Genomic DNA, 14,838 nt, shown 5'->3' with positions numbered 1-14,838 from the left:
AACACACTCACAACTCTTTAATATCTGAAAGTTGAAGCCAAATCCGCCTCTCCTGTTAAATGTAAACTTTATAGAAGTTAACTGCTGCTCTCATCTCCCTTCCGTGATCCCACATGGCTTCGATTAAAGCTTTACCCCACATTACAAACACTTAAATGTTTTCCCCCTTCTCCTTCATCTCATACAAGCAAACACACAAACACTCGGGGACACAAATAAATCCCTAACCTCTCAGCAGTAGTTTGTTATTAATCATTCAGAAACCCTGTCACTGATGAACATATTATTTGCAGTGTTTGGATATCTTAAGACACATAAACAGGCATTCTTAGAGAGGACACTCACTAATAATGCATTCCCCAGCCCTGAACACCAACCTTTACCATTAGAACTAAATGTCTAACTCTTAACCTAGTTCTAATCCTAAACCTAAATTGAAGGATTTAGTGTGAAGTGACCTGCTCGACAGTTACGGATTAACAGACACACAGACAAACATGAGGCCATACATGTTACTGAGCATAGGAGAGACTGGACAGAATAATTAACAATTTTAAAAGTTTAATTTAACATTTAACCAAACATAACGTAACCTAACTTAACCTTACAATTATCTTATTAAACATTTAACCTAACCTTATCTAACCTAACTTAACCTTACAATTATCTAATGGAACATTTAACCTAATCTAACCTAACCTTACCTTATCTTTATTATCTATAATTTAATCAACCCTAATCTTGTAACACCGTCTTGTAATGAGGTTGGTTTAATAATATAGTGCCTTTCAACAACATGACAATTAAAAGCTCCACATATAAGAGATAAAATAATCACTCTGCGCATCTACATGTTATTTCATGCATCTGTGAGGCTTGTGACTGAATGTGGAACTGAGAAATGAGCCACTTTGTCCTTATTGGTCCAACATATCGTTCGACGTTGCTCTCAAACGTCTTATCCTGTTTTTCCACATGACCACAACTTCTCCTCCTCCTCCTCCTCTAGGTGAGAATGTTATATTCACATGTTTGATTCTGTTGAATCTGCAGATTTCACAACGCTTGAGAGGCAACGTGGGGGTTTGTACAAATGGAACATTTCCCATGGTTTGTAGAAAAAGCAAAGAGCAACATCTCTCTGTGTTTGGATTACTCTTATAATTTGAGCAGACAGCGCAGTGAGCATCTGTATCAGCTCAAATGGACCAAAACAACAAAACAGGAAGGAAACAATTGAGTACAGCAGTGCATCGTATGATCAAATGCCCTCAGTTTAATTAGCAGCATTTGTTTAAATGTTGAAATTGGTTGCAGGTTGTTTACTGTAAATTGTACACTATAAATGGAGGAGTGAGACATGTTTATCGGTCATGCTGCACTGAGGAGAGGCCTGATCAGACAGAATAACTGAAAACACCTGTGTGACTCCACTCTGATGGTGCAACACTGTGTGATGTGACGAGCCAGAGAACCAAATATGTACATGCATCATAATTAGAAAAGTACTACGTTCAAAAAACCCCTGAAACATTTCAGTCTACTTCTCTAATTTCACAGGAAGTTGAGCTAATGTATGCACAGACATGCTGCACGATAGCAGTTACTTGTAGACTGACCTCTGAGTGTTTTAGCACTTACCGACACCTTGTGATGTGTGAAATCAGAGAAACGGTAAGAAAACTCATTTTAATCGTAGTATTTTTCTTTAACTGAGAGCATGAATTTTGAGATTCAAATCAGAATTCAGAGATTAAAGTCATAATTCTGAGAAAAAAGTCATAATTCTGAGAAAAAAGTCATGATTCTGAGATTAAGGTCATAAATGACTTTAATCTCAAAATTCTGAAATCTCATAATTTTGACTATAACCTCAGACTTTTTTCTGAGAATTATGACTTTAATCTCAGAATTATGACTTTTTTCTCAAAATTCAGACTTTAATCTCAAAATTCAGACTTTAATGTAATTGTTTTTTAATCTCAGAATTTTGACTTTAATCTCAGAGTTGATGCTGTTTTGTTTTTTTTAGTTCTTTCAGTCTTTTTTTTGTGTGGCCCTAATACTCTTGATGTATACTACTAAATACTATGTTTGCAACAAATTACAAAAAAAATAAGTAAAATAAAGATGTTTCTCTTCTCGGTTTGTTCTTTTAAGAGTTAAATACTTGCGGCGTCACATCAGCTCTGTTTAGGACAAACGCATGTCCTCCAGCAGAAGCCTGTAAACAGCTGTGCGACTGATTAGAAAGACACTAAGAAGCTCCCGACCACAAGAGGGGAAGAAAACATGTTGGTTTATTGTCGCCAGGAAATGCTCTCTGGTTACTTTTATGTACAGTATATAAGTCTCAATAAATTGTTGGGGGTTTTTTTTGCACTCTCCAACAGTCCATGGTGTGTGACACCACAGTGAGAGACAATCTAACTCGCCTGATGAGAACATGGATGTTCTAAACAAATGTGGTTAAATGTTTTTATGTAACATTATATTTTATCACAAAAAAAAACACATATGTATTATGAGAAACAGAAGTTAGGACTGACACACACACACATGTGGGAGACAGAAGTCCTGAGAGGCCACAAAGTTAAAGTTCAGTTTCTGGATCCACAAATTCCACTTTCATGTGGAAACAATACTTAGCCTCCACCATCGACTTCACTCTTCCCCTTTCACCTTGTTACAGTTTAATGGACGGCCTGTTTACTGTTGGGCGTAAACACAGAATGAGAGCGAGTGGTGCTGGCGGCCAGTGTGTAATGTAGGTCAATGTGTCCGTGTATTTATACATGAAGCTGAATGTGTGTGTTTGTGTGTGGAGAAGTTGTTCGGAGCAAAACAGTTACACTAACGTCTTAAATATTACGGTGAGAAAATACACGCGGTGTTTTTCCAGCTGCAGTTTGCTTAAGTTAACGCAGCAAAAGCAGACTCGCTCATGTTTTACCTCTTAAATATTTATATTTAATCCATCTCAGATATCTTTAGTTAACCCAGGCTGGATGAGGTGCAGGCATGGACCATGAATATGTAATAGCCAATGCACAAATGCCTAAACACTTTATTCTCTTCAAGTCCAAACAGACAATAGTGTGTATGTTATTCTATTTTAACAATGAGTCACATGATATTTAAGTCAGTAAACATGTTTTCTATGGTTGCTAGTTCTTCTGAAAGAGTGTGAAAAGGTTTTCTCCTCCACGCTCCCTGGAGTGATTAGGTTCAGTGAAGCCACCTGTGGATGGTTAGCTGACCTCAGAGTGAGGCTAATGAGAGGGGAGTGTGTGTGTGTGTGTGTGTGTGTGTGTGTGTGTGTAGGGAATCACACACACATTCAAACCATGGTTCTCCTGAACAGTTTATGTTTATTTTCCTAGTGTAATTTAACATTTGCGAAAGTATATTTTATTTGGTCCAGGATTAAGGTGATTGATTTGTTTTTGTCTGTTGGAGTTGACCTACTTTTACCTTTGCAATGGTCTAGTCCAATTAGGGCGGAGCTAGGAGGAGTATAAGAAGCCACCTTACCATTTGGTGGTGGTGGGGAGGGGAGGGTATGTAGTAATGTTTTGATTTTGTGTGTAATTTGGTTGTTCACCTGTGACCTTGGGTCTGTTTAACTCCAGTGCTGCCAGCCATGCTCAAAGAAAAAAAGAAAAATCCTAATTTATGTGGCGTTACTACCTATAATCTTACTGTTGGTGACGGTGGTAGGATTTAAATCCACACTTCTTAAGAGACTGGAGCAGGGGTTGCTCAGTACATTGATCGCAAAGGTAGTGTGGGTAGATTGCATAACATTAAATATATAAAAAAATAGACTGTCAGCCTGTCTTCCATCCCGTCACTTGATTGATTTACAGGGCAGCCAGTCAGATGACATCTGACTTTTTCCTGACACTTAGGTCACTGCACATGCGCAAACCAGGGAGAACAAAGATATTTTTAGCAGGTGGATATTTACCTCAGGAGTGGGACAAAAATGAGAGAGAATACTGGATCAACCAAGTTGCCAAGCACACGTTTTTAATGAATACTTAAATTCCTTAATGTCTCTTGGACGTAAAAATAAGCATCTGTTTCCTAACAAGTTATTTAAACTGTGATAAAAATGTCAGTGTTGTGTTCAAAACTTCTTTTTCCCTCGATGCCATCCAAGTTGTCGAAACAAATCCAAAAATGCAGATTTTAAAAAAGGGGGAAAAAAGGAGGTATTTTTTTATTGTATTTAGGGTCACAGGGTTTCTCTCATTATCCTCAGAAGGGAAAATAAAGACTACAATATGTGAATGGAGCATGATTAATGAATTACAGTATTGCGCTCTGCAACATAACAAAACGTAATAAAAAAATAAAAGAACAAAATGTGATTTAATGAATTATAATCAACAGCAGAGCAAAACGTTGTTAGTACACGAAACAAACACAGCCTGGGTGGCAGGAATATATCAGTTTAATTATGCCTGTGTTGTGCATTTGTGTGTGTTTATGTATAAAGATTGGGAAACTGCTCATTAATGTTGATTAGTTTTATAGTCATTGTAGTGGGCTCGCAGTGAGTTGTGTACAATTAACACTGAGACAGTTTTTCCACTGTGTGCGTGACAAACACTTCAGATATGTCAAGTGATACACATGCAGACCAGAATCAATCTGCCAATAATACTTTTGTATGTGTTGGGTGATGTTTCTAGTTTCCATGCATGCTGAATATAGCTAATTTCTACAGGATTGTTATTGAACGCTTGCACACAGAAACAGACGAGAGGAGTTGGCAAGAGACAGAGAGCTCATTCTTCAGTTTGCTTTTTAAGCTGCTCCACATGCGAGGTGTATTTTTGACCCTAAAGCTGGCAACCTGCCGCCTACATATGGAAAGACCCACACGCAAAATTAGTGTCTCACAAAAATCAAAATGAAGCTTCACAAAATGATTCATCACTGATTTGGGGAACGTTACCTCTCACTACAGGTGATGAGGCGAGTCACAGACTTTCAAGAAAGTAAACTTTGCTTTGTAACGTTGCATTAAAAGGTCAAATTCTTTCTCAATGGTGAAATGAAACGAGTGTTTCCTAAATTACAAAGACTTGTCTCATTTGACAGCCAAAGTATCACTTAAGTAGGATCACTGACGGGATATTATTTTCCAGTGTTAAAGACTTTGAACGTGTTTTTTAAAAACACAGTCAAGGCTTCAAAAAACATGGACAGGCTCTGCATATGGTTTGACTATTTTTACTGACGTTTCCAAACGTGCAAGAGTCCAAGAGTTCACCCAGTGGATCGTTGAGTGTGATGTTTTTACTCAACACTGCCTGAAAAGGTTAAATCCGCTTGTAGGAACTGAATTTAACTGAAGTGACAATGTGCCCATGTTTTCATTTCCCGATACTGACGTGTTTCTGTTGTCTTCACTCCCTGCACTTCTGCTGAAAACAACATTCCTTGTGCTGTTTTCAGATGGAGGACATAGACACCATGTTCAGTCAGTTGCTCGGTGAGATTGACCATCTCAGCCAGGTGAGTCCATCTTTTTTTTTGTTTTACTAACTGAGCTGTCATGTCATGTCCACTCTGATAAACATAGCCGCTATATGCGGATTATGCAAATGTATAGTGCCGCCAAGCCACCAGGGGGGCTCCTCATCTGAGGAGAATCTTTATCAGTCGCTGTCTCATGAGTTTATTAAATCCCTTAAAAAAAATGTAGGATATAAATGCTGCAATGCTACCCATCATTCCCTTTGGTGAGGATATTAATGGCGAAAAACAGAGTTGCTTTGAAAATTCAAAGTAAAAAAACTGTCCCTGTCATAGTTTGGCAAACTAGGGGCCCCCATCTTGTATCGGGCCCCCTACAAAGCTAGAAACAGCCCTGCTGACCGCCAAAACCGATCAGTTTAGACTGTTTAAGGTCTAAGTTTCGATGATGCCAGTATGAAAAGTCAGATAGATGCCAAAAGTCACAACAACTGAAGAATACAGAGCCATGTACAAAATGATTTTTTATTGTCATCGTGCGTCAAAAGATGGTGAAGATGAGTGAGCAGAAAGTTGTCGTCTGTTGTTTTTGAAGTAGGAACAGGAAGTGAACGGGACCAGTCACATTGTATGTTTACTCCAAAACCAAGAACGTGAGGCGACGATGAGATGTGAAGTCGACACATCTGGATCAAACTGTAGGCAACCCCGTAGATTCCCTTAAGCTGCACATAAGCTGCTCATCAAATAACTGCCAAGAAAAACACGCCATATTTCACACTGATGCGACCTCAGTCTGAGGCGTGATTCCTCTTCCTCTACTGCCATTTTACGAATGTCTCCACGTACGCAGGAATGAGCGCGGATGTGAGAATGGGATCAACTGTAAACATTCCATCAGGCTCTATATGTCACGTGGACAATGCATCCTCACAGTGACAAACACCAGTCCACAGACAATCACCAGAGCTGGAAAAGAAAAGAGTTTTAATTAAGGGTTCTCTGAGAATCCAAGAAACAAAAGGATTTCCAGTTGTTCTGCTTATTGCCTTGATTGGTTCCATTCACTCTGCTTTGCTGCCTTGAAGCCAGAAGACAAAGCTGAGTGTGTGGACACACTCCCAGAGTTTCAGAGCGAATACCGTTGCTGAATTTGACATGATTTGAAGCCTGGACACAGCTCATGCTCCTGTGGGGTGACTTTTATCACCGTATACATGCACTTAATAGAATGCTAAAATGAGATCATCTTTTATACGTATGTATTAGTTTGAGTAAAAGAGTTCACCACGAGATGATGAAATCCTGTCCTGCAGAGTTTATCACCACCAGTGGATTCACCAGACGTGGATCCTGATTCACAAAGACAAAACACCTTCTCTGTCAGCTTCACAGACCTGAATGGTGAGTGCAATGAAGAGAGTATCTATTGTTCTTATGCTATTTCCCAGCTCTATTGTCCTATAGTCACTCATATCTCAGCTAATAATAATAATGTCCTTTTTTGTTATTTTTTATGGAGACTTACGCTGAACCGTCAGTCACACTGCCCTGAAAGTAGAGGGATGCAAGTGGGGACGTTTTATTGTCTCTAAAAGAGGTCGGGTTTCTCTTTGAATTTGGGGAGTTACAGTTATTTCTTGTGCCAGAAAGTCATGTCAACCTCAATAAAAATCGAGAAACATCCTGCTGTTCTTAAAAGAAGAATGTGGCAGGTTACATTCTTTGGTTTTTAATTCCATACAGAGTCTCTTAATGAACTGGAGGACCACGACCTGGATGCCCTGGTGGCTGACCTGGGATCAAACGTAGCCCCGCAAGATCTTCCCAAAGAAAACCAAACGGCACCACCTGCCACAACTCAGCCTGCAGTGGCTGCTTCACCAAATACTGCTGCGATATCAGCAGTGCCACATAGGGTAAGCTAAAATCAGCCTGTTGTAGTAATAATAATAATAAGAATAATAAGAATAATAACCTCACATTTAATGAAGATGTAATAAAATGGTACTTTCTCACATTTCCAGCGTGAACCTCAAACAAAGGCAGAGAAAATTAAATTGGCTCTGGAAAAGCTGAAAGAAGCTAAAGTGAGGAAGGTAAATTCAACAGGTCGTGGTGTCTTCATCACACAGCTTCACAGTTCAAGGTCTGGCGTGTAAGGATTACAATCTAATGTTAAGGCACATCAGGGAACTATTGTGGCCTTCATATAGAGTGTTTGTCTGCTGTAGAAATATCGCGGCACAAGACCGCAGCCTCCAGAAAAGCAAAGCACTTGTCTAAAGTACTTCTAAAAGGCCGATTCAGAAGGCAACGAAAAGCAACCATCCATCGATCCATCTTCTACCACTTTATCCTCCACATGAGGGTCGCGGGGGGGCTGTGCCAATCTCAGCTGAAACCCACTCACACACGAGAACATGCAAACTCCATGCAGATAGACCCTCGTTCTGACTGTGTCACGGACCTGGGTCTTCGTGCTGCAAAGGCAAGAGTGCTCACCACTACACCAACCGTGTGGACAATAGAAAGTGATGACACATATATAGACATATTAATGATGACAACCGCTCCTAAAGGTTACACACTTGACCTTTAAAATAACTGAGCTATTTGTCTCTTTTAAGTGATATTCTGAAGAAGCGGGTGAAATAATTACACTTAATAACTTAATAACACTTGTTGTATAAAGGTGTCGGTCTTTCCTATGGCACAGAATGACACAGTAAATATTCATCTTACTCTCTAAACCCTGCTTAGTTGATAGTGAAGGTGATGATGGGTGACGGCAGCTCCAAGACTCTCATGGTGGACGAGAGAGAAACGGTGCGAGAGGTTCTGGACAAACTGTTTGAAAAGACACACTGTGACCGCAACATCGACTGGAGTCTGTGTGAGGCCAATCCCGAGCTGCAGATAGGTGAGATGAGTGTAATCTGTGATCATCTGCGTCTGTGCAAGCTGGCGTTTGTCCACAGGAGCTGCAGACGCTGTTGAACACGTGCTCCGGGGGCCTGAAGATTGATGGCCCACGTTCAGGCTGTTGTTTGCCTGACGTCTCCTGTTTTCAGACAGATGCTTCGAGGACCACGAGAGTTTAGTGGAGCTGCTGTCTGCGTGGACTCGCCACAGCCAAAACCAGATTTATTTCGTGTCGAGGCCTCAGAAGTACGTGATGTTCACAGAGCCACAGGTGAGACGGAACGCAGTGCTGTGCGTGAACTGTCTTTGCGCTGAAGTTGTGACTGAACCAAGCTGTTCTCCCCCCAGTTATTTTACATGTGGGAGGAGAAGAGGACAGTTGTGAGTGAATATAATGAGCAAGCCAAACAACTCCTGCTCAAGGTTAGTTATGCATACCTCACATGTTGGGTTTTATAAGTTTGTAAAGCGACGTGAGACATTTGTCTTTTCCCTACAGGAGCATTTTGAGGGTTCTACTGTGTTAGTTCCTGATCTTGAGGGAACGATGTTCTTGAAGGAAGACGGGAAGAAGGTTTGGAAACCTCGATACTTCACACTCAGGGCCTCTGGTATTTACTATGTACCAAAGGGAAAAACTAAGGTATGATATATCTATCTATATATATCTCAAAGAAAATGTTAGCTCTGACTTTGTCACCAATGCCTTGTTTATTGTCTAATACAATACATTTTAACAGCCTGTTAAAATAGATGGCAGTGCTGTGACAAACTTCACGTATCTGTGCTTTATTGGTTAGTTATTTTTCTAGCAACTTTTACTTTCACTCCACTACATTTCCTCTAACTATCTTTGTTACTCATTACTACCAAATAAACACAGAAGAAGAAGAAGAGTTGGTATTATGGTCTGTGTTTATATAGATCTTGTCTATTCTCGATGAGCTGCTTTACGCTACAGTTTCAACATGGGGTTCAAGTGTCTTGCTTGAGGACACACATAGACTAGCAGAGCCAGGAATGGAACACACAACCTTCCAGTTGAAAGATAGTGATATTATAAAGGGTTATGTTATTAAGAGATATTATAAAGGGTGACTTCAACTTCTACTAAAGTCATTTTCTGGTCAGATACTTTTACCAGATACTATTTTACTCAAATATTCCTTTTAGGTACTTTTATACAATACTGCTATTAGGCTTATTTCAGTTCCTAAATGTCTTGTTATCACTTTCCATTGCTCATATCTGAGTGTTGATGAACCAGAATTGCAAGAGAAAGAGAAGGAAGGGTATGAATGAAGATGGACAGTGTGAATTGTCGCCTAAAGAGAAACATGTCCTTCTGTCATTGAGTCTGAGCCAAGACTCAGCACAAAACAACACTAACTAGGCTAACTCAGGGGACAGAGGGGAAATAGTGTGAGGCAGATGTGCAAATCGCAAACATAAGAGCCACAGGAATCATCTGCGGCCATCTGAGCAGTGGGAGGTAACCCTAACCCTAAGAAAGGATAGTTAATAAGGCAGAGAAAAGAAAAATGTCACAAAGACACAAAGATCAGAGATGTATTGGAAAGAGGAAGCACCTGAATGAGAAAAAAGAACTAGGTAAAGCTTAGTCATCCCCTGTGGTCCATTTTATCTCCAGTCAAAAACATTATTGTCAGTGTGGTTTAATGTGTAAATGTACTGTGTTTCTGCTTAAAACCAAAAATGGCAGGAATGTCCGAAGAGCTTCGAAGATAAAAACCAAAAATGTTCTCCCTTCTGCAAAGATTCATTCAGCACTCGCTTTTGGAAATAACCAAAAAAAAAATCAAATTGGACAAATATGGACAAACATGTGTTGATTTCGCTGCGATGGCAGTAAGTGGATTTGTTTTTTGTGAAGCATCCAAGAGGAGCCGTGCTGTTAACGCGTGCAGTTCAGACATATCACCGTGACTTATTATATTATTATCATATTACAGCGTTTAGTTCCACATTTGACCCTGTCACAGTGTGTTAATGTCGGGATGATGGTGTGTTTCTGTTCCAGTCTTCCAGTGATCTGGCCTGTTTTGTTCGTTTTGATAAAGTCAGCGTCTACGCCACAAACAACTACAAACAGATATACAGAGCTCCCACCAACTTCTGCTTCCTGCTTAAGGTGATATACATATACATTCTCCATATAGGTATTTAAATGAAGCGTTACTCATGTGTCAGTTCGTATAGTGCTCACTCTCTGCACCAAAGTCCATAGAGAAAAGCATCAATTTTGCATCATGGCACACAGGAGTTGTTCAATCACTGCTTCCCCCCTTTAGTACGTGCTAGTGTGGCATTTTGTTAATTCAGTTTTTTGAAATCCTGTGTTCAGGTTTACATGAGTGACATAGACTTTCCGAACAAGGCGGCGTTAGACCAGCAGCTACTGTGTCTTTGGAATGGAATGGTGCAGTTCTTTTGTTACTGCAGGTTAGGCGTCATATTATGCTTCAGCCCTTCACAGAACTGTAACAAGTTCAGTTTCAGCAGTTATACTAATGTTCTTGTTGCTTCAAACTGGCCACCAGTTTGCATAGGGTGCCCTCTTCTGGCTTAAACTGAGTACATAGCATAATAATTACATCAGGCTGTGAATATATAACCTTGATGACGGGTTATAACACATGTTTGTATTAGAACCCCGTCTTACCAACTGGCTGTGGACGTATGGAAAGCATAGCATGGGGTGGTTTTATTTTAGAAATTGAGAATAGACCACACCAATATGCACTTTTGTCTTTGCCCCTCCCCCCCCCACAGCATCCCTGTATCCAGAAAGAGTCTCCTTACATCAAGTTCCTGTGTTGTGACAGTGAACGCACACTGTTGCTGTGGGTCAACTCCATCCGAATAGCCAAGGTCAGATTTAACACCAATAACAGTCAGGAAATTGGGTAAATAAAAAAAGACTGAGTGATCCAAAGTCACGACGGACTGAGTTTAACAGACGTGTGTCCTCTGTGTTCAGTATGGGACGGATCTGTACAAGAACTACAGAGCCGCAGAGAAGAAAGCGTCCACTCAGCAAAATGTCCACTTTGCAGGACACACAGGTAAATTACCCACAGGGTTAGTAGAAGGGCAGTACTCTTTAGTTAGATAATGTTAGATAATCAAAGATACATCTATTGGTGAAATTGCATGTTGAATATCCCTCACCTCACCCTTCCCTTCCAAGTGTGCAGGAGAATCTTTGAAGTCTTCAATAAGCATTAGAACTAAAAGAAAAGAAAAAGATAATTATTGTCACAGCATTTGTGGCGATGGCTCTATTAAATCTTTTAAAACGTTTATATATATATAGTTTTATTTATTTTACCCGCTTTAAAACGGCTCAATTGGATCATAATTAATCAGGGTGCAAGTATATACTTCTGTGTCATACTTATCTCTTTAGAATTTCTTGTTTTTACGATATTGTATGTTTTATTCTATATTGTCATGTGTTTATATAAATGAACTTTAACCTTGACCATGATTCGTTACAGACACACCTAAAAGCCACAGAACTGGGATCAGTTTACAACCAGCAGCATCATCATCCACAGACACAGATGTTATAAACTATCCTACAGAGTCACCGCCTACCTTCATTCCTCCTCCTCCTCCTCCTCCTCCTCCTGGCTACAAACCGATATAAAGCACATCCTCACCTTTTTCTGTCTCTGTTTTAAAACTTCAGATGTCTTAAGATTTAATCCCCACTGCTCATTATTCTGGATAAAACCAATAATGAGCAATCTGAAATGGACAAAGATGTAATCGTACACAAGTGTTACCATGCCTGATACAAAAACTAACAACATTTTTGGTTATTTAATTATATTTATTTGTGCTTTGTATGTTCGGATGTTTATTTCCAAGCACATTAAGAAAAAAAAAGTCAGTTCTGTTTGTTGTTTCAGCTGTTTATTACAAAAAGACTGTACATAAATTTAAATGAACACATCCTATGTACAAATTGAGAAGACAAAGATTGAATTCTGTTCACATGAACATTGAAGTTACTGAGCTTGTTGTTTTTTTGTTTTGTTTTTGCCCACTTTTGCTCATAAGAAAACACACATCAAATAAAGGCGCCTTGACCTGTGATGCCCTGAAATGCAAGACGTTACATGGTAAACATTACAAAGTTCTGCACATCAGTGGTTGTCTCGTTCCTCTATGAAAGAAGTATAAATAAACCCTTGTACATACAAACTGCCAACAGACCTTCCTCAGCAGTCTCAGACGTAAGAACGAGTCGAATGCAACGCTAGAAATACATTTAAGTAGAAAAAGTTTTCTCACCAAAACAAAACAATGACCTCATATGATGGAAAAAATACAATCAACGATGGGATGTAGTGGCAAACCATTCACTGTCATGACACGTGTGAACACTTTGATGCACGGTTGGCTCAATGAATACTGTGGAGTTGGCCGTCTTTTCTAATCTGTGTAGAACCCTGGAAATGTTTCCTGTACGTCCATTTCAGAATAAAAGTTCATGTCTTGGACTCACGCACAAATGACGCCGCCGATTCTGTGACTTGTTACAAACATAGGCAGTGTTCGGAAGATGGGCGTTAGCTTCAATGACACTTCACAACAATCACTTTGTAAGAGCAGGCATTTGTATTTTTGCAAAAGTAGTAGCATAGAAAAAAAAAAAATGGAGAAGAAGAAGAAAAGATTCCATTCCTTTTACTGCAGATTAACATGTCATTCATGAGAAACGAGAGACTACAGTCGCCAACATTAACAACAGCAGAGATGTGATTGTAGACGGAGAATGTTGAGATTGTGGAGCGAGATAAGGACACTGAAATCTTTACATTACGATGCAGAGTTGTGTTGAGGTGGTCCGGGTTGGCGGTTATGGTTATTAAGCACCGATTGTGAAGCACCACATCATCAACCACTGGCAGAAAAGACAGCAAATGTAAAGAGTTGGTTAGTTGACACTTTCTCTGACGGCGACCGTTGCCTTTGCAATCACAAAAAAAAAAACTCCTAAAAGTCATCATCACAGTTGTTTGATAACGAATCAGTGCAGCTATTCCAACACAATGGAAAACGACATTTTAAAAAGTCAAACCAAAACAGGTTAGTCCCCGTCCCCACCCCCAGCCTTCACATTTATTTTTGAAGTGAGAAACACCGCGGAGCTCTGCTACAGTAGCTGGACAGCATCACCGAAACATAATGCTGATGATCGAAATGAGACAGCGGTAAAGTAAAACGTCTATACACAGCCACTTTGACTAGATTAAGATGGCACTGGGTGACGGAGAAAAGGAATAGTCGAGTTAAAATCAAAAATATACTGTATCTTGGCACCACCTCCACTGACGCTGATGGCAACTCACGGGTGACACACACTGACACATGTTTTGTACTGGCAGCTTCTCACATTACACTTTATATACATGTTATGTTACCATTAGAGAACAGAAAGGAACTCCACCACACGAGAAAAAAACAAAACAAAACACGCACACACTTTTTTTTTTCATTCTGTACACTCACTTCACCCTCCCCACCGACACAGAGCATAGTAATTCCACAACTCCAGGTTGCTTTCATCTTGTGATTGGGAAATCGACAACATGGACCATTCAGTCGTGTCCTAATGCACTTGTTGATGTTTGTGTGTCCTTTTTTTTTTTTTGGGATAAGGTAAGATGGACTTTCTTAAAAGGAGGGAAGAGCAGGTCTGCTGGTCTACAGTGCAATGTCAGAAACAAAATGCTATCATGTAATACTTCACCGTGTGGATCTACCGCATCCTGTATATACTGGAAATGGTTTCTCATGCGCAAATTAACATATTTATTACATCGTTTATACATAGAATCGTTTTTGCGAGGTTGTTGTTGAAGGGATACAAATCCCCACAGATGTGACTAGGGCTGTCACGGTATTGAGCTTTTGGGTTGTTGTCTTTTTTGGTGTTGAAATAGTGAATTGGACTCTGCACTGGGTGTGATGGGATGGGAGGGGGGGGGACTGTATATGAAAAGTGGTCTTCAGTTCTGCTGCCAATGCGGAAATAAAAAACAATACTGACGAGCCGCCAGGAGGCGACTCTGCTGCTTGCCAGATGTCTGTGGGGACAATTAGACTTTCGGTGAACATTTTCATGAGGAGTTAATGGTCTCGATTGCTAGTTTGACGTCTTCTTCATTAGTGACGATCCCATTTGGAAGATAAAGTACGGCACACATGAGTGGACACCAGTGTGACTGACAGCTGGTGTCATCCAGTGGAAGCCTGGTCGCTTGTGAACTTTCATTTGCAAAGACGTCAACGCGGCGGCAGCCTAATCACGACTCCAGAGGCTTCGAAAACGGGGGTTGAGATTCTTAGTCAGGACCAGTTGCGTCTCGGGTACTGCAATAACCTTGA

At 40.1% G+C, this 14,838-nt stretch overlaps 1 protein-coding gene across 3 annotated transcripts; it reads left to right on the top strand.

The window, feature by feature from the left end:
* Window positions 1-625: 625 nt before the first annotated feature.
* On the top strand, window positions 626-12,959 carry LOC122765009 (amyloid beta A4 precursor protein-binding family B member 1-interacting protein-like). 3 transcript variants are annotated; one of them, XM_044019030.1, is made up of 13 exons: window positions 633-1,110; window positions 5,470-5,529; window positions 6,807-6,894; window positions 7,237-7,409; window positions 7,518-7,589; window positions 8,254-8,413; window positions 8,565-8,686; window positions 8,764-8,838; window positions 8,915-9,058; window positions 10,457-10,567; window positions 11,209-11,307; window positions 11,417-11,501; window positions 11,937-12,959. In XM_044019030.1, the coding sequence occupies exons 1-13, from the start codon at window positions 976-978 to the stop codon at window positions 12,086-12,088; spliced, it is 1,476 nt and encodes a 491-aa protein (XP_043874965.1). In that variant the 5' UTR covers window positions 633-975; the 3' UTR covers window positions 12,089-12,959. The 3 variants fall into 3 exon arrangements, with proteins under 3 accessions (XP_043874981.1, XP_043874965.1, XP_043874972.1); XM_044019037.1 differs by having other exon boundaries at window positions 1,046-1,674; XM_044019046.1 differs by lacking the exon at window positions 10,457-10,567 and having other exon boundaries at window positions 626-1,110.
* Window positions 12,960-14,838: the final 1,879 nt, after the last annotated feature.

The sequence above is a fragment of the Solea senegalensis genome, linkage group LG1, assembly GCF_019176455.1.
Source record: "Solea senegalensis isolate Sse05_10M linkage group LG1, IFAPA_SoseM_1, whole genome shotgun sequence".
Lineage (NCBI taxonomy): Eukaryota > Metazoa > Chordata > Actinopteri > Pleuronectiformes > Soleidae > Solea > Solea senegalensis.
Note: the sequence above shows the minus strand (reverse complement) of the source record. Positions and strands in the feature narration are given on the sequence as shown.

Excerpts from the sequence above, each read along its gene's own strand:
- LOC122765009 (XM_044019030.1), top strand. The coding sequence starts at position 976 with ATGACCACAACTTCTCCTCCTCCTCCTCCTCTAGGTGAGAATGTTATA. Across the intron at positions 7,410-7,517 it reads TATCAGCAGTGCCACATAGG|CGTGAACCTCAAACAAAGGC; the intron begins GTAAGCTAAAAT and ends TCACATTTCCAG. Across the intron at positions 8,414-8,564 it reads CAATCCCGAGCTGCAGATAG|ACAGATGCTTCGAGGACCAC; the intron begins GTGAGATGAGTG and ends TCCTGTTTTCAG.